This window comes from Monodelphis domestica, chromosome 1, assembly GCF_027887165.1.
Source record: "Monodelphis domestica isolate mMonDom1 chromosome 1, mMonDom1.pri, whole genome shotgun sequence".
In the NCBI taxonomy this organism is placed as follows: domain Eukaryota; kingdom Metazoa; phylum Chordata; class Mammalia; order Didelphimorphia; family Didelphidae; genus Monodelphis; species Monodelphis domestica.
The window spans coordinates 254,899,440-254,919,106 of record NC_077227.1 but is presented as its reverse complement, the minus strand read 5'-3'; the positions used below and the strand labels follow the sequence as shown (position 1 = coordinate 254,919,106).

General features: G+C 35.9%; 1 protein-coding gene across 31 annotated transcripts in view; it reads left to right on the top strand.

The window, feature by feature from the left end:
• Window positions 1-19,667, top strand: part of TTLL5 (tubulin tyrosine ligase like 5) — a 409,941-nt gene that overhangs the window by 47,917 nt on the left and 342,357 nt on the right. For 29 of the 31 annotated variants that reach the window (XR_008914964.1, XR_008914965.1, XM_056810663.1 and 26 more), the window contains 3 exons: window positions 19-125; window positions 5,392-5,522; window positions 9,351-9,433. Coding sequence is in view for 28 of the 31 variants with exons in the window: in XM_056810663.1 (XP_056666641.1) it covers window positions 19-125; window positions 5,392-5,522; window positions 9,351-9,433 (321 nt within the window). In the remaining 3 variants the exon portion in view is untranslated. Of the gene's footprint in view, window positions 1-18; window positions 126-5,318; window positions 5,523-9,350; window positions 9,434-19,667 lie in introns of those variants that run through there. The other 2 variants (XM_056810667.1, XM_056810672.1) reach the window with 2 other exon arrangements.

The window sequence follows — 19,667 nt, the reverse complement described above, 5'->3', positions numbered from 1 at the left end:
TCCTTATATGTCCCTTAGGTTCATCCAAGCAGCACTGATTATAACCTCATGTGGACAGGATCCCATCTAAAGCCTTTCTTACTTCGTACTCTTTCTGAAATGCAAAAGGTCAATCACTTTCCCAGGTAATACTAGAACACTCACTTTTAGCAACATTTAAAGTTACCAGCTTTAGACACAGGGGCAAACAAAGAAACCAATAAATCCCTTAAAAGAAATAATTTCTGATGTATAGAAGATCAAGTCCTATTCTCTCTACCTTTCTATCTCCCACTCCAGAGAAAGAAATACTTTGGCATCTGGATTTATTCAAGAATCCTTTGGGTTCAAGGGACCAGAGTAAAAACTATGAATTGTAGGACAAATGAAATTTGTTTAATGGTCCCAAACTAAGATTGTCTAGATGGTTTTTGTGTGATAACTAAACCAAAGAGTCTAAGAACTGAAATAGGTCTTAGAGAGGATCATACCCAACTTTCTTGTTTTGCTGATGAACATGTGGCAGTCCAAAGGAGTTATGGCCTTTCACTGATAGATTTAAAAACAAGTTCTTAGAGATTTCAGATCTGAACTAGCAAAAAATGGCACAGTGCTTTAAGATTGATGTTTGTGAGTTGGAGTTGTTCTAGAGAGATGCTATTTGAGGCTTATCGTATATATTTCTACATTCTATACCACACACATAATATATTCATATATATGACATTCATATATACATTATTACAATTTCAGTGACTTCAGAAGGGTCTTCTGTCCTTTCCATTCATTTAACAGAAGGCTTTGTTGTCTTTAGCAACAATGTTCTGAAAGGGGACAATAGTTGAGAGGGGACAATACTTTAAGCTGTAATAAATCATTTTATACCTTAGTATAAATGAGTTTCTAATCTTTTCCTGAGTAGCTTTTGATATGGGAGAGGGTAGAGAGAGATCAGCGTAATTGAGGAGTGCTAAGTGTCCTTAAGAGAGAAAAGGGGGCAAACTGGCCAACCTGGTTATGTCAGAGATGGTTTTGTCCAGGACTAACCATGACTGTTCTATAACTACATGTTAAATCCTGGAGCAACTTATGTAAGTACTACCTTGCACCTATAATTTTCAGACTTTAAATTTTGATTTTTAAAACTCTCCAGTGGTGAGGGCAGCTAGATGGCTCAGCAAATTGAGAGCCAGGCCTAGAGATGGAAGGTCCTGGTTTCATATATGACCTCAGATGTTTCCTATCTGTGTGACCCTGGGCAAGTCATGTAACCTCCATTGCCTAGTCCTTATTACTCTTTTGTCTGAAAACCAATACATGGTATTGATTCTAAGACAGAAAATAAGGATTATTTTAAAATCTCCAGTGGTTCTCATTATATGTTGTCAGAGTGGATTATTGAATTTTCCAGAATTTAGCTTAGTTACAGAACTCATTATACCCTAGATTTTGGTATAGGATAGATTCATTTTGTCTTGTTCAGGTTATAAGTTCCTTGTAAAATCTTGTTTATAGCTTGGTCTCATCCAGGGACTTTATAGTCGATGTTCTTATGAGTCTCTAATGACTTTTTAAACACATACACACATACACTTAATGTTTGTCATCATATCCTAGTTTTAAAAATTTAAACAGATTATTGCCTGGCTTGGTGTCAGTCACTTATAATCCCTGCCACTGAGGAGGCTGAGGCTAGTGGAATGCTTGAGCTCAACTTGCAGTAGGAATAAAACCAATCAATGCGTATGTTAAGTCTGTATGAATGGGGAGCTGCCATTCTGCCTAAGCTGGAGTGAACTGACACAGTTTGGAAATAGCAGGCCGGAGCTTCTTGTTTGGTCAGTGGTGGAATTAGGCCTCTCAGTGGCTGCTAAACTTCCAATGTAGGCACACAGGGTGACCTTTAAAAAAAATTATTACTACCATTTTTCAGAGGTAAATCATAATTTGTTGCCCCCCATGAAAACAAGTATAAGAAAAAGAAAATGAAATATGGATTTCACCATGGGAATTACATACTTTGTAAAGTTAGAGATTCAGTTTCTCCCCAGAAACCACTCAGACACATGGTATTTGAATTATTGATCTAGATAAAAATTCTACACAATTAATCAATCCTTAAGAATTATAAAAAAAGTTGGACTACTTGATGCATTGGTTCCACAAATCCATATCTAATGAGAGGCATATTGAATATCTATCTAATATCTAATGAGAGGCAGTACAGATTAGATAGAGAGCCAGATAGCTTCAAGTTCTAGTCTTGCCCTTAATACAGCCTAGCTGTGTGAATATTGGCAAGCCACTGAAACTCTCGATCCCCAAGGTACCTGTCTAAGATTATATATTCTTTTTTTTCCTTCTTCTTTTTTTAAATCCTTACCTTTCATCTTAGAATCAATACTGTGTATTGGTTTCAAGGCAGAAGAGTGGTAAGGGCTAGGCAATGGGGGTTAAGTGACTTGCCCAGGGTCACATAGCTGGGAAATGTCTGAGGCCAGATTTGAATCCAGGACCTCCCATCTCTAGGTCTGACTCTTAATCCACTGAGCTACTCAGCTGCTCCTAAGATTATATATTCCATGTGGATTACTGATCTACATCAGACAGAGGAGCTTTTGTACCTGGAATTAACCATATTGATGAAATCATAGATGTAGACAAAAAAAAAAAAGCATTTACCTATTGCTTTAAGGTTTGCAAAATGCTTTACATATCTCATTGGTAGGTGCTATTATTTATTCCTCTTTTATAGATGAAGAAACTTAGGTTTAGAAAGGTTAAGTGACTAACCCCAGGTTATACAGTTTAGTAAATATATATGGCAGGATTTTAACTCCAGTCTTTCTGACACCAATGTAATATTTTAAAGGGATAATGGAACAGAGAAAAATAGCATCAAAAGTATCAATAGAATGGTTAGTTTTGATAGTAGATTTTACCTTGTCATCTTCTGAGATGGGATAGAAGTAGAGATTAGATGATGATCTCTAGAATTTTTGAGATATGAGAGTTGTTGAGGGAGTTCATGTTGGATTACCTAGATCTTTTTAATACTTAGAAGGCAAAGTCTTCTGTTGAAATGGAGTAAGAAAAAGGTTAGTAGTTTGAAGAGAGGAGAAAATGTTTGGAGTTAGTTGTGTTCAATGCAATAAAGAATTTAAAAGAGACAAATACAAGTATTACAGCAGAAGCAAAAGATCAATTGAGATTAGAAAGCATAAATTTGCATTGGACATAATTAACTTGTTCCAGAAATACTTGGGAATAGGAACAGAGAAGGTGGATGACAGGGATTACTTGAGCTGGATATTACTTGGGGTAGGGAAAAGAATGACAGAAGGGCAAGGTAAAGAAGAATGCAGGGGGGGAATAGAAAGGAGTGCTAAAATTACTCATCATGTTGGTCAAGACATTAATAGAATAGAAAGGACAATAGAATAGGGTTGAAATATTTGGAGAAAAGAGAGGAATCTGAAGACCAGATATCATCTTAAGATCAACTTAGCAGTATGAGGAAAGCTGACAAATGAGAAGATTATGGTCAGAGAGGGGAATTTGAGCTCTTAGGGTTGGAATTGTGTCAGAGTTGATGGTGAGGTCTAAAATGGGACTTCTGCACTGTGTGGGCAAAGTAGAGGAGGAGAATACCAAAGTCATGGGAGCTGAAGAAGAGGAGCTGTGAGGTCAATGGATCAGAAGAGCTGTTCACATGAATGTTGGGGCACTAAGGATGATGCACAAGATGAATAGGAAGCCAGGTCCAAATCCTCGAGGAAGCTAGAAAATTCCTGAAAGCTATTTATATGGTAGCAGCAAATATCAGAAGATGTATAATTGAGCAACCTAAACTCCACTGGAGAAGTTGTTGAGTAAATTCAGTTCAGTAAGCATTTGTAAAGCATCTCTGTGAGATGAAAGGTGTTGTGGCATATATGATGGATATGAAGCCAGCCTTGAAATCAGGAAGATTTGAGTTCAAGTTCCCTTTGTGATACATACTAAAATTTTGACCCTGAATCTCTCAGTACCCCCAGGCAGCTGGTGCTGCTTGCATTGCTGGAGGGAATTTCTTCTTTGGGAGTTCCCTGCTCTGATGAAATAACAAACCTAGGTCTCCCCCAACAACCCCCCTGCCAAAAAAAGGTGTTCAAGGTCCTGTGCTAGGTGCTGGAGATACAAAGACAAATAAGAAAACTAGCCCCTGTCTTTAAGGAGTCTATATTCTTGGAGGTACAACATAAATACATATAAATATGTTGTGAATTGAAGGTAGCCGAACCAGGAGTCTAGAAAATGAATATAGTGGTATATTAGGAAAAAAAACTATAGTTGGAGTCATGTTTCTGCTATTTACTACTAATATGTTCTTAGACAACTTACCTAACTCCACTGGGCCTCCTTATCTTTAAAATAAAAAGGTTGGACTACATGATCTTTATAGAACCTTCTGGCTCTAAATACTAGGATCGCAAGTGACAATGGGGGGAACAAAAGTTGCTAAATCCAAAGCCTGGGAGTTGGGAGACATTAAAAAAGACTGGCCAGCATTGAAGGGGTGGCAAAGGTTGTGGTGACCCTAGGGGAAAGGTGGGTTTTGGTTATGCATGGTTAAAAAGAATGTGTATGGGGGGGGGTAGATAGGTGACTCATTACCAGGTCTGGAGATGGGAGATCCTGGGTTCAAATTTGACCTCACATCCTTCCTAGCTGTGTGGCCCTGGGCAAGTCATTTAATCTTCATTGCCTAGCCCTATTGCTCTTCTGTGCTCTTCTGCCTTGGAACCAATACATAGTATTGATTCTTAAGATAGAAGGTAAGGGTTAAAAAAAAAAAAGAATGTATATGAGTAAGAGGTCAAGGGTAAAGCAGCATTTGATAATATAATAATTTAATAATAGCAAAGGGATTCCAAAGGGTGATAGATAGTGGGTCAGAAGAGGTAGGGGCCCAACACCTTAGGAATGTAGATTTATAAGAAAATATGATGGGAAGAAATTTTCCCTAGGGCATTAGTTATGGATGACAGTAATTAGGAAAACAGAAACTTTGAGAGGTAAACTGGAGGTATAACTAATTATAGCAGAATTTGTTAATGGAGAAATTTGTAGAATTACTCATTCTGAAGGTTATGATTAAAATGTTGATGTGTTAGTATTTCTTTAGACCCCAAATGAATTTTTCTCAGCTTTGTGTCTTGGGTGAAGCAATTAGGGGAGTAGCACAGGGTTGGTGATGAGCCTTAAAATATTATAGAAAATCAGTATTATTACTGTTCATTTAAATTCATATTCCTATCATACCTAAAATCTCCTGTCTGTTTTTGTCAATCCTTCAGAGTATGAGTATACTGGCAAGTCTCTGAAACACAATTGACTGAGAAAGAAAAAAACAAACTTGTATGATTTTAGGTCTTATGAACTAACCCGGAAGGACCGACTGTACAAAAACATTATTCGAATGCAACATACTCATGGATTCAAGGCATTCCACATCCTCCCTCAGACCTTCCTCCTGCCAGCTGAGTATGCAGAATTCTGTAGTAAGTGATTGATTGAGAGTGTTGTGGTCCCCAACTATTACACCTGAGCCAAATTCACCCAAGTGACTATCTCAAGCTTATGAGAAAAAAGACAATAATTCAAAGAATTGTAGTTCCTAGGCCGATGCAAGATTAACATTAGACTTAATTAACTTTATTTGGATTATGCACTATGATAATTTGCTTTGTATGTGTCTTGAGTGTATTTTCTGGGTACTACATTCACCCATATCACTGTGCTTTGCTTGTTTGGTGAACGTGCCCCCTATAAGGACACTTGATTTCATCTGCCTGGGAGGGGGTGTGTGTGTGTGTGTGTGTATGTGTGTGTGTGTGTACGACCTTAATATCATGTGCCACTTATCCCTTTTACCACATGGGCTGCTTTTCGTGTCCTTCATGTATGTGCTTTGGTGTCGAAGTACCCCATGTCTTCTATCAATCTTTTTCTTTCAGATCCTCTGTTTTTATATTATATACACATGCAAATATAAAGTGACTATATCATATTTAATCTGGCTATTTGAGTTTCATTCGCAGAGATGATTATAAGGCTCGGGAACCTTCTGGTTCCTAATTTCTTCCATGTCAGTTCAGTGTACAATTCCTTTTCTTCTCATGCATATCTAAACTGAAGATTAAAATTTTTTCATTTTTATTATTAATTTAATCATTAAGAAACACAAACATCCTGATATAAAGACTAAAAAAGAGGATTGCATGTGAAATGTGATCCATTCTGTGTAGTTTGTTTTTTAAAGTATATATTAACTTTGACATGGCAATAATAAAATTGCCTTGCTAAGTTGAAAATTTGAAGGGCAAAAAGGGGAGATTTAAGATCTTGTATAATCCTGCCCTATCAGAATTTATCACATATTTTACAGCAAACAACCATATAGGGAAGCTAAATTCATAGAACTAATAGGCATAGCTTCCTAGAGTTGATCCTGCCATGAACACTTGAAAGTACTTTTAGCATTGATGGGAAAAACTCCAAATACTGTACTAAAGTTAGACAAGACCTAGAAGACTACTTTTACATGTGGTAGGCATAAAATGATTATTTGTTAAATTAATAAGTTCTTAAACTATTTTGTGTCATAAACTCCTTTAGCGGTTTTGTAAAGACTGGGTCCTCTTCTCAGAATGAGATTTTTAAATGCATGAGATAAAATATATAGGATTACAAAGGAAACAAATTTTATTGAAATATAGTTATCCAAATATTTAAAAATTCCAGGCCCCAGGTTAAGATCTCTTGTAGAGAGCCCTAGATCTTATTGACAAAAGTTTGAACCTTCAGGAACCTAGATTTTAGGAACCTTCAATTTGTTCATTTATTATAGCATGGTCAAGTTTTGGGTTCTGTTAATGGTATTAATTTTTTTCACTGATGATAACAATATGAATTTCTGGGTCCAGATCTAAAGACTTGGTCCAGGAAACAGCCATTTTATTAGACATGGAAAGACCAGAGGAAAAATGTACCCTAGTATCAAGCCCTCCAAAATAATTTCTAGGCATTTTATATCTCTGATGATGTTTCTTAAAAACTAGAAGCACGTTATTTATAATGGAACTTCCCAGAGTTTTACATTTCATGTTATACTCCAATAATTATAAACTTATTCTAACATATCAGGGGGTTGGGTGAGTGGGAAGTAAGGTTGAATAGTGGAAGTGCTCTTCTATTCCAAATGATGAAAATTGGCATGTTGTGCTACTGGCTGAAAAGTTTAGAAGCCTAAACCTTTGAAAAGATATTTAATTCTGATAGAGAGGGGGAGGAGATAGAAGATCTTGAATGGCTTGTAGTTGGAGGAAAGAGAGTAAAAGAGAGCTTATATTGCCTTAAGTTGAGTCGAGTTGAACCCTGAAAGTCTTTGTGACATATTGATGTGGTAGGTACTTAATGAATGTTTAATTAATTGATATTGATATAGTGGTAAAGAAATTAATTTTTTGCTCAGCAACTTTTTCTCTTTGTTAGAACAAAGGGAAGTTTTCATGGGATTTTGTAAAATGTTGATATTGCCTTAGGATTAATGACACTGAAATATATGATTTATCTCTGTTTCTTTATTCAGACACAAATACCATGCAACATTGCATATTGGTTCTATGAAAGCTTCATATTAGATGAAGCAAATTACAAGTTATTTCTTCAGGATCAGTACTTTAAATGAGATGGCAAACGGATGGATGCTTAGGGAAGTTAATATTGGGATTTGAATCCTAGTTTGGTTTGGCTGATACTTGGTTTCATTACTTTTATGTAATCAAACTTCAGTTTGATCAAAACATACTTATAATTTTTTTGTGGCAATATTATGCAGGGGTAAGACAATATTCATAGAAAATCAAGAAAAATCTATGTCTCACATTATTTCATATACCCTTTTTTTCTTGCTTTGAAATGGTGGTAATTGCTGCTTTTAGGGGCTTTTTGTCTGCAGAATAGAAGGGAGTAAGCAAAAGTTTAAATTAAAAGAGAAACTTCATAATACTGTTGGCAGTGGTAGTAGAGGAGGTCTATTAATCTATTCCTGCTCTTTTGCTGCTATCTCTTTTTATAGAGTGGAATGCAAAAAACATTAAGTACTTACTATATGCTGAGCACTGGGCTAAGCACTGTAGATTCAAACAGAAAATTGAGACAATTCTAATTGGGTGAGACTATGCATAATGGAGGGTTCAGATTCATGGTATGTCAAAAGGCCAACTGGTTCCTCTAGAAAAAGTAGCAGAGCAGATGTCAAGGTACCTAGGACTGCACTGGCAAAACTGGTAAGAAATGGGCAATGGGGGAAATAAGAATGTTTTAGGAGAAAGGTTGACTGACTCTTCTACTGTGGCTTCTGGTATTATTGCTTCATCCTTGGGCTATCTATTAATAGATTGGAATGAGAAAGAGGAGAGTTCCCTAGCCCTAACCCTAGCCAATGGACCCTAGACTGGACCTGGTCATCAATCCTCCTCTTTTGTCTGCTTCCCCTGGACTTAACCAAAGAGCCTGCTCCCCAAAGTATATCTAACCCAATGGAAAACTACCTGGCATAACATCTGGACCTTTCAAACATTCACATGAAGGTATAGGGCTCACTTTAAGCTTTTATAGATATTCACCTAGACTGTTTCTGAACTATATTATTACAGTCTTATTTTCTAATGAATTACCAACCCTCCCTCCCAACATACACACATTCTAGGGGAGGTTTCAAGTAAAACTATAGTATGCAAAATGCCTTAGTTTAGAAGGGGGAATATTCATACAAACTAGAGTTGCCCTCCAATGCATTTCCTGGGGACTACTAAATCTGTGGAACATACTGGACACCTACAAAAGGAAAAAAAAAACCCAGGTTACTTATAAAGTTGCACCTTTTCTCCATTTCCTAAAACTTATTTTAATTCACAGGTTACTCATAGAATTCTTTTAAGCAGGGAGAACTAATTCAGTGAAGTGGCAAAATATTGATCAAAATGAACTTTCCCCCTATTTCTTAACTCTGGACAAGATCTGTTCTTTAGTAAATGGGATTAGAATCTCCGACCAATAAACACTCCTGAGGATGGGGGCAGGTTAAGATGTAGTTGTTTTGTATAATTATCTCCATTATTTTAGAATGAAAGTTATCAGAGGGTGAGTTAAAAGGTTATGCAAGTAAAATGAATCATTTTTAAGCTGTTTGAAAAAGAAAAATTTAGCTACTGATCTGCATTTAAGACTTGAGAAATGCCCTTTGGACCTGGATGCCCTTTGTTCAACATTCACAAACATATGAATGTATGATCTATCTTTTCTCATTGTAATGTTTTGAACAGATTCCTATTCAAAGGACCGGGGACCTTGGATAGTAAAACCTGTGGCCTCTTCCAGGGGACGTGGTGTTTACTTGATCAACAGTGTAAGTGGAAAGCAAATGGCAAATTTCTCTTCTAGCTATAGGTCTTTATCTTTTCCTGACTTTCTGTTTTAGGGAAGAATATGTACAGACATTTTTCCTTATTATCTCTTTAGGGTACAAACCCTAGTAGTGGTATTGCTGGATCAAAGGCTATGCAGTCTTTTAAAGCCCTTTGGACATAGTTCCAAATTACCTTCCAGAATGGTTGGATCAATTCACAACTCCACCAGCAATGCACCAGTATCCCAATTTTGCCACAACCCCTCCAACATTTATTATTTTCCTTTACTGTCATATTGGCTAATCTGCTAGGTTGTGAGGTGGTACCTCAGTGTTGTTTTGATTTGCATTTCTCTAATTATGAGATATTTAGAACACTTTTCATTTGTTTATTGATTTGTTTCTTTATCTGAAAGATAAAGATTTCTTTATCTGAAAACTACATATTTATGTCCCTTGACCAAAATTTGTCAATTGGGGAATGATTTGATTTTTTTTGTACAATTGACTTAGTTTCTTATAAATTTGAGAAATTAGACCTTTGTCAGAGGTTTTTGTTAAAAAATTTTTTTCCCCAATTTGTTGCTTCTCTTCTAATTTTGGTTGCATTGGTTTTGTTTGAACAAAACCTTTTTAATTTAATGTAATCAAAATTATTCATTTTATATTTTGTAATGTTCTCTATTTCTTGCTTGATCTTAAATTCTTTCCTTTCCCATAGATCTGACAGGTAGACTACTCTATGTTCACCTAGTTTACTGATAATTTCTCTCTTACTATTTCCCTCTGTGCAAATAGAAATCCAGTCTCCCCAATGGATCACACCTCTTACTAAAAACCTTTTAAGCACTGCATAACCTCTAGCTGCTAACAGCTTCATCATCATCATTTGGAAGATGAAGCCAAACTGGATAGTCTTTCAAATTGTATAAAGTCCTAAATTCAAACTAATCTCAGAAATCAAACGCAAAATACCAAATAGCAAAAACATTCTTGCTCAGGGGATTTTAATATGATTTTGTAATGGTTTTTGTACAGAAGCAAGGCTGTGTCACTTGAGAGACCTTTTTCTTGTTTATTAAAAACTTTTATCCTGTATCTTAGATTTGATATAAGTATCAATTTTGTAGCAGAAGAGTGATAAGGGCTAAGTAATTGAGGTTAAGTGCTTTGCCTAGGGTCACACAGCTAGGAAGTGTCCAAGATCAAATTTGAACCCAGGATCTCCTGTCTCTAGCCCTGACTCTCTCTCTACTGTCCTTTGAGAGGCTTTTTAATCTAGGTCTTTATATATGCCATAAGGTCAAATTCATATGTCTGTTTTTTTCCTACTTTTTGGTTCAGATTTGGCCTGGCATAAAGAATGCATCCTTGAGAACTTTTCTTCTGAATAGATGCCAGTGGCTTTAGTGTTGTTTGATTCTCTTAGAAGGTTTTAATTTGGATATCAGATTAAATTGCTTTTGAAAGTCAAATATGATAACAATTTGTCTTTCATTTTGTTAGGAGTCAAAAAACTGTTCCCAACCCATCTAGGACATTTTTCTTTTCATGAATCCTTTGCCATAGTGAATTGTTTTAAAATCAGCCTAATATGGAAAAATGAAATTTTCTTTGGTCAACCAACCTAAGATATCTAATGTACAGTTACCACCTGTCCCTTCCTAATTTCTGTCTCTGCCTCTTTCCCTCTTTCTATCTTTTTCTTCCTCTATCTCTCCTCCTTCCCCCATTCTTCCTCTTCAAAAATCCCTCTCATTAAGAGTGCTATACTTTCTGGAAATATGGTTGATAAAATATTTATGGGCCCTCACTCCTTGTTTCAGAGACCCCCTGCAGGGATCAAAATGCTTTGCAAGAACATTTATCTCCTTTTCTTCCCACAAAGCTTTGGAATGATTCTCATTCTCTTAGGTATTTGTTGTAGGTGCCAGGCAAAGCTTGAGAAGGAGCCAATAGGCACAGAGTGTAGCCTTCAGTTTGAGAAAAAAATGTTCCTATCCTAACAAAACTTTTGAATTTTATTGCCATTTTTAACCTAACATAGATGCTTAAACCTCTTAATATTGTTTTTTCTTCTACCTATATACAGAATTCCTAATTTTCTGTTCTTTTCTTTACCTGGATCCTTTCCCATGGAATATGTGATCTATTGCCCAGTTGCATGAAGTAACTCTTTCCAAGGCTGTTGCCTGGTTTCCTTCTAGATTTGAAGAAGGAGGATGTGGGAAGGAGGAGAAGCTTAGAAGGAGAGGTTCATATGAATATGTGAGAATCTGCAGCAGGAATAAGTGGATTTGAGGGCAGGGGGACAAATGAAGCATCTTGTTCTGCCATTTCATTTGAAGCAAGATAGATTCATTGTTAAGATCTCCTGTGAGTCATGATTTGGACATTTCTAAGAACTAACTTTTAAAATTGAAGACATTAATTAGAAGATATGTAAAAATAGAAAAGAAAAATGCCATTTTATGGAATGCTATAGAAAACCTGAACTCTATTGGAGGCTTTTTAAATTTATTTTCAAATATGACTTTTGACAACATAAATATAATTTATTAATTAATGGTAGAAAACTATTAACTATAGCTCCTTTAGGAATGATAGTTGAGTACCACAATTGTCCAAATCACTATGCTGATATTAATGGAGATAAGGTATTTTTGGGTTCAATAATGAATGTGAAAGTAAAATTTACTCATCAGTGTCTCACGAGTGAAGAAATGAATATTTCCCCCCAGATTTTAAATGGCATGAAGAACCATTAATTGATAGAGAGCTGTCATCCCAGTACTCTATTACTTGTACATATAATTCTATACAGTTTTCTAGTTTAATCTTGTTTATATATCTCTTTGTTGTGTGTTTTTGTATCTTTTTCTATGTGTTTGTTCTGGTTACAGTGATTTCTGAGAATAGAAATTGCATCTTCAGATTCTTATATATGACCACGTTACCTAAGCTAAGCATATAATAGGTGTTTAGTGAATGCTATTGGGTTGTGAAATGATACATGTTCTTTCATGTTTTCATTTGTCAGAAACCATGAGCTATTGCCTTAAAATGTAATAAAAATTAGATTTTTTTTCCAATTTTCCTGACCTGGTTTATAGTGCTATAGTGAAAAAATGTAAATTATGGGTTACTGGTCCTAGAATTATGATGAGTAAAATGAAATAAATGGAAACTGGCAAAAAATACAGAAATATTACTATGAAGAATGTTATTTACCCTGTGCAAAACAACTTATGGTTTTTGTCTTCTAGAAGCTTGCAATATTATTCCTAATGTAAATTGACAGAAAATAGATATATAAAGTCAATTGAATAGTGAAAAAATACATAAATAAAATTGATAGTACTTATATTAGGTATGCATAGTAGAGTAACTGTACATCTAGGGAAATAAATCAATGATTTTTCTTGGAGTAAAGAGTTGAATAAATATAATCCCAGGTAGTTAAAACATTGGAGCAGTTATATTCCTATTTTAGTATTTGTTTCTTTCAGTACAGGTATACGTTTCTCTCTAGCAAGAGAGAGAGAATTATTTAGTTTAAAGTTTGGAACACAAGCTATATAATGTTCCTTTGTATTAGTAATTAATTGATTCAATCATTTTAAATTTAGTTTATGGGAGAATCTAATTTGTGAGAATCTGATCAAGAAGTGCTAAAGGAACTAATATTGTTGATTCGTTAGATGGTGGTATGGATGAATACTAGACCCAGTGAGGTCATAGGGCAATAGAAAAGAAATGAGAGAGTTTTGTGCTGTTGCCTTTATGAAAGCAAATAGAAAATGAGAAAAGAGTTCTAGATCCATTGGTGAATGAACCCCTAATATCAAAATGAAGTACTTATTAATCTTAACTATTAATGTAATTTATTATAGGTCACAAAATGCTTTTATTTCATATGCTAAGAGAATGAATTCCAAAGATTAATTTTGTGACTTGTCAAGAAACCAGAAAGTTTCTCTTTTTGTTAAATATACTTTGATGGATCTGAAATTTCATTGATATAGGTACACTCCTTCATGATATAATTTGTAATCCATCCATGACTTCTTGTTCTGTGCCTCTTTTGTCCCTGTCTTTAAATTTTGCCTGGGAATCTATCCATTGTTTTGGAAATTCTTTCTCAGTTTTTAGATTTTGAATGTATACCAATAGAGTATACATTTACTCTGTAGATTATATCTTGACTCTTGAATAACTTAATTTTAAAATTGTTTCTACAATTCTTTGGTTGTATTGATCCTCTCCACTATTTCTTTTATGCAATTGTTTGTTGTTAATATATTGTAGTCTACTTGTGATAGCTACATATCTCTCCTTTGCCATTTGGGATTAGTTAACCTCAGATTTAGTTCTTTAGTGACTATGTTCTCTCAAGACTCAGACTCATAATTCATCACTAATAGAGTATCTTTTAAAAAATGTTTATTGACATCATTTTTATTTCCAAAGAGATTTTCCCTTTCTTGGTCCTAATATAAGAGCTTTTCTCCTTCATCTGTTTCCAAGTGGCACAATTCCTTTCTACATTTCATCATGTTAATACATTGGAAGCTGGAGGATATATAACACTAGGCCCATAGTCAGGATGACCCAAGTTCACATCTGACTTCAAACACTTACTAAGTGGCTCTAGGCAAGTCACTCTGCCTCAGTTTCCTCAGTTGTAAAATGGAGATAATAACTTCCCTAGGGGTTGTTGTGAGTATCAAATGAGGTAATTGTGAAGAGCTTACAGTGTCTGGCTCATCATAGGTGTTTAGTAAATGCCTGTCCACTTCCTTCTCATATCACCCTCCCCTTTGCTTATCAAAAAGGGAGCCTTATTAAACTATATATGAATAAGTTTATTTACTAGTTCTATCTCACGACTGACCAGCTTCTCAAACCAAGCACCAAACACTTAACTTGTGTTTTAGCTTTCCTGTCTGTAAACTGTATGCAATTATATTATCCCTTTTCCTTTGATTCCATAGGTACTCTTTCCATCTTCCACATTAGTGGACTTTTTTACCCAGGCTGCCTTTGTTTGTTCTAATTTAATTTATCTCATACATAGTTTTTAGAAAAATCTGCTTCAGACAATATTTTCATCATCATGATTATAGCTCTTTATTATGTACCTCTTTAAAGATTACCAAGTGATTCCCATACAAAATCTTATTTGATCCTCATAATACCTCTGTGAAGTAGGTGCTATTATACCAGTTTTACAGAAAAGGGAACAAATTTAGAGAGGGTAAATTACTTGTTTGGGGGTATGCAACTAAGAAGTATTTATGGCAGGATATGACTTTCTGCCTCTGGATACTGTATGCTCTATTCAGTGTTCTACACTAATTTTATAGTAATACACTATTCTCAATTCTAAGTGGCTTGCTTCTACCCATCTTTTAAAATTTTTGGAACTGATGAGGCAAATCTTTCATCCCATGTAAGTCAATAACTTCTGAAATTTTTTGTCTTAGTTTCTTGGGACACTGAAAGATTAAGTTACTTGGAAGGTGAGAATACACAAATTCAAATGTGTTTGAATTTTCTATGTTCTCTTCTCCATCAATACTTCTCCATTGGTGACATCATCAACTTTCATTGAATTTAGTTTTCATCTCTATATTGCTGCTTCTGAAATTTACCCATCTTATTCCCATTTTGGAATTCCAATTTGGAACTTAAAACACACACACACACACACACACACACACACACACACACACACACACACACACCCCTTACCTTCTGCCTTAGAATCAATACTGGGTATTGGTTCTAAGACAGAAGAGTGGTAAGGGCTAGGCAATGGAGGTTAAGGACTTGCACAGCTAGGAAGTGTCTGAGATCAGATTTGAATCCAGGACCTCCCGTCTCTAGGCCTGGCTCTCAGTCCTTTGAGCTATCCAGCTGCCCCCCCCCCCCATTTTGGAACTTTTGAATGTTTTTAGTAATCAGTCAGCCAGTCAATAAACATTTATTAAGTATCTATGTAACAGTCACTGTGCTGACCTTCAGCCTCACATCTCAGATATCTCAGAATGAATCAAGCAAACATCTAAAAATCAGCATGTCTGAAATTAAACTCAATATTTTTCTCTCTAGTCTCCCAGTCACACAATTTAGTTGTCATCCTTGACTCCTTACTACCCCTCACCTTCTATCTAATCTGAATATTGCTTTCACCTCTGCAATATCTCTCCTATAAATTCCCCTTATCCATTTTTTAAACCCTTACTTTTTTGCCTAGAATTAATACTAAATATCATTTCCAAGACAGAAGAATAATATGGTCTAGACAATTGGGGTTAAGCGACTTTCTTAAGGTCACACAGATAGAAAACATCTGAAAAGATTTGAACCTACGTCCTCCCATCCATCTCCAGGTCCAGAACCCCCTCATATCTCTTCTGACACTGCCACCACTTTGGTCCTCATTACCTCACTTGTGGATTATTACAATAGCTTGCTGGTGAGTCTATTTGCCTCAAGTCTATCCCCACTCCAATCAGTCCTCTATGCAGCCACTAGAGTGATTTTCCTAAAGCATGGGTCTACCATATTTCTACCATATCTACCACAACTCAGTAAATTCCATGGATTGCTTTCAAGATCAAATACAAAATCTTCTATTTGGCATTCAAAGCCTTTCATAATATCCCTCTCCTACCTTTATAATCTTCTTATTCCCTTGTCATATACTCTTCAATCCATCTTTGCTATTCCATGAACAAGACACTCCATATCTTGGGTCTAGGGGCTTTCTCTGACTGTTCCCCTTGCCTGGAATGCTTTGTTCAAGTCCCAACTACAATTAAGTCTTCTACTGGAAAACTTTTCCAACTACTCTTAAATCTAGTCCCTTCCCTCTAATATTTTCTATTCTGTGTACAGCTTCCTCTGTATATATTTGTTTTGCATGTTGTTTCTCCCACTGGATTATGAGCTCCTTGAGGTCAGGAATTGTCTTTTGTCCCTTTTTATATCCCTTGCACTTAGTACAGCACCTGGCACACTAGTAGGCACTTAATAAATACTTATAGACTGACTGATGATACTTTTCTATCTTTTAATTATATTATCATATCCAAACTCTCCCTGGCATTCAAATCTCTAAATCCACTGGGCTTCCCATATTTCTCTAAATATAGACCTCTCATCAGTCCTGAGTTTGCAGTCTCTGCACTAACCAAACAATCCTGGTTACTATTTCCTTTAAATAATTCGCTTTTAGCATGTAAACACAATTTGACAAATATCTTTCTCCTATTTTTTTTTCAATCTTTACCTTTTCTATTAGAATCAATACTAAGTATTGGTTCTAAGAGCAGTAAGAACTAGTCCATGTTAAGGGTAAAATTTAGGGTTGAGAATGAATATATTTTTACTTGGTCCCTAGGGATTTAAATTCTAAATCCCAATGAAATACTCAAGGCAGAATGGAATTTTATGGAGGATTATTTACAGTAGAAGGAAGAAATTAAGAATGAGAAAGAGAGAGAGGGAAAGGGGAGTCAACCTTAACACTCACCATGTGATCATCTCAGGGAAGCAGTCTGAGGTCTCATGCTCAAGCTCATTCAAGTGAAGTTCCACCACCAAAGTCCCTCTCACAGGAAGTGATGTGAAATATAAAGGCAGTTCTTTACATTACTTCCTGTGTCTCACATGTACCAATGGTGGCTTAAACTTGGCTTTGGACAGTCCGGGGGTCAGTCAGTTGTTTCTGATTTGTCACTTGCTAGCACATGCGGGTCATAGACCTTCCTCCCCAACACTTAATCCTTAAGTGGGGGTGTATACATTCTAGTTGCTAAAATTCTAAAGACCAAGCAGGGTGGAGTAAATCTAAAAATTCACAATCCCCTCTGATGATGATTAGGAGACTAGCCTCGCCAACTGATCACTTAACATAATCATCCTGTACCTCTAAATCTTCTAACTACATATGCATACAAAATTTTACCTTCTAAGAGGAAACTACAATAGTTAGAGATAAGAGGGAAATATAAGAGAAAGGCAGTGAAACCAATGTTTTGCTGGGCTCATTGACAAAAACCAATTAGGGGGCAGTCCCCTTTTGGCATAAGAGTATATGTTCAAAACAAATGTTCAATCAACCTTTAGTTCAGTTAACCACACTCAAAGTTCATTCTGGATCTTCTTGATGTAGTGTAGGTTTTTCAGGCATCTTCCTGCAAACAGTTCATTCTCTGGATTTTAGAAGTTAGCAAGCTTCTTTCCTTGAAGATCTTTCTTGAACAAAAATTTTAAATCTTGGATTTTTATGAAAATATAGTCATTGACCAGGGTTACACAGCTGGAAAGTATCGGAGGTCAGATTTGAACCCAGAATATTCTGACTCCAGGCCTCATTCTCAATTCACTGAGCCACCTATCTGACCCTCTCCTATGTTTCATATATACATTCTCCTCTTCACCATGTGTTTGATGTCTTTTTAAAGTGATTCAATTCTTTCTTAAGAAGTTTTTCCTTGGGAGGTCCTAGGTTCAAATCTGGTCTCAGACACTTTCCAGCTGTGTGATCCTGGGCAAGTCACTTTGACCTCCATTATCTAACCCTTACCACTCTTCTGCCTTGGAGCCAATACACAGTATTGACTCTAAGATAGAAGGTAAGGGTTAAAAAATAAAAAGACTTTTCATGACTTTTCTCCCTCAATATCTTTTCAGCATTTTTGGACTCATTGTTTACTCTTTTGTCCTTATAAAGGTGCTGTTTTGTGTGCATTTTAACCCTTTAACCAGATTGTAAATTCCTCACGCATAGGAATCATGGTTTTTTTTCTTTCATTGTTTTTTTTTTCTTTTTATAGCACCTAATCCAGGTGCTCTATAGATAGTGTTTAGTGAAGGAAAAATAATATAACAACATATTTATAATGGGCCTTTAGACTTACAAAGCACTTTCCTCACAGCCACCTAGAGAAATGTCATAAAAGTATTATCTTCATTTTACAGATGAGGAACCAGGACTTAGAGTAGTTAAATGATTTGTGTGTGGTCACATCACTAGTGGCAGAGTTAATTTTTTAAGCCCTTACTTTCTATCTTAGGGTTAGGCAAATAGAGCTAAATAACTTGCCCAGTGTCATGCAGCTAGAAAATATCTGAGCCACATTTGAACCAAGGTCCTCTTGACCCCTCTATTCACTGTGTCACTAAGCTCCTCCAGATTTAACATTTAAAACCATTTTGTTTCCATGTTCTTCTAAAAAAATTTTCACCTTTTCTCTTAGAATTGATACTATTGGTTCCAGAGTACAAGAGTGGTAAAGGGTAGGCAGTTGGAGTTAAGTGACTTGCCCAAGGTCACACACACATGTCTAAGGCCAGACTTGAACCCAGGACTTCCATCTCTAGGCCTCTATCCACTGAGCTATCTAGCTGCTCCCATATTCTTTCTATTTCAGAAAAGAAAACCTACCCCCTTTAACATTTTTTAAAATTAGTTTAATAAAAGATTGCTCAAGGAAATCTAACTAGCTGGTGGACTTCTTTTCTGCTCAGATGAGAGCATGGTAAAAAGTGGGACCCAAGAGGGAAGCATAAGCATAAGCAGCTAGACAGCTAGGCTGCTAGGCCAGGTGAGAGCTGGGAGAGAAAGAACTTCCTGTGATGTCCCCACTCAGTCCCTCCTCAGGACATCTTTGGAAAACAGGCACATAGAAAACGGAATCAGAGACCTCAACTCCTTCATCACAAAATGTACCCTTTTTCAAAGGGGGAACAAATATTCATTATTAAAAGTTCTTTAAAGTCCTTGGAGAAGCCAATTATTTAAAAAATAAGGTAGCATTTTAAAATTTACTTTTCGCTTAAAATTGGAAGCAAGTTTTTACTTACAGCAATATCTTATTTTCTTTTTCACTCAACTCTAATTTAAAGCCATATTTAAGTGTGTATGACAGCATACATAGTGAATTTCTCAGCTACTACTATCTACTAAATTGCAGAAGTGTCTTAATGAATGTTGATTCTGGCATTATTTATGCTGGTTAAATCACTTAAAATATTGCAGGAAACATATAAAGCTCTTTGGAGAAGGGGGAAGTGAATAAGCATTTAAGTAACACCTAATATGTGCTAGGTACTGTGCTAAAACTCTACACAAATATTAGCAGGTTTGATCCTCACAACAACCCTATGAGGTAGGTGCTATCCCTGTCTTACATTTGAGGAAACCAAGACAAACAGAGATTAA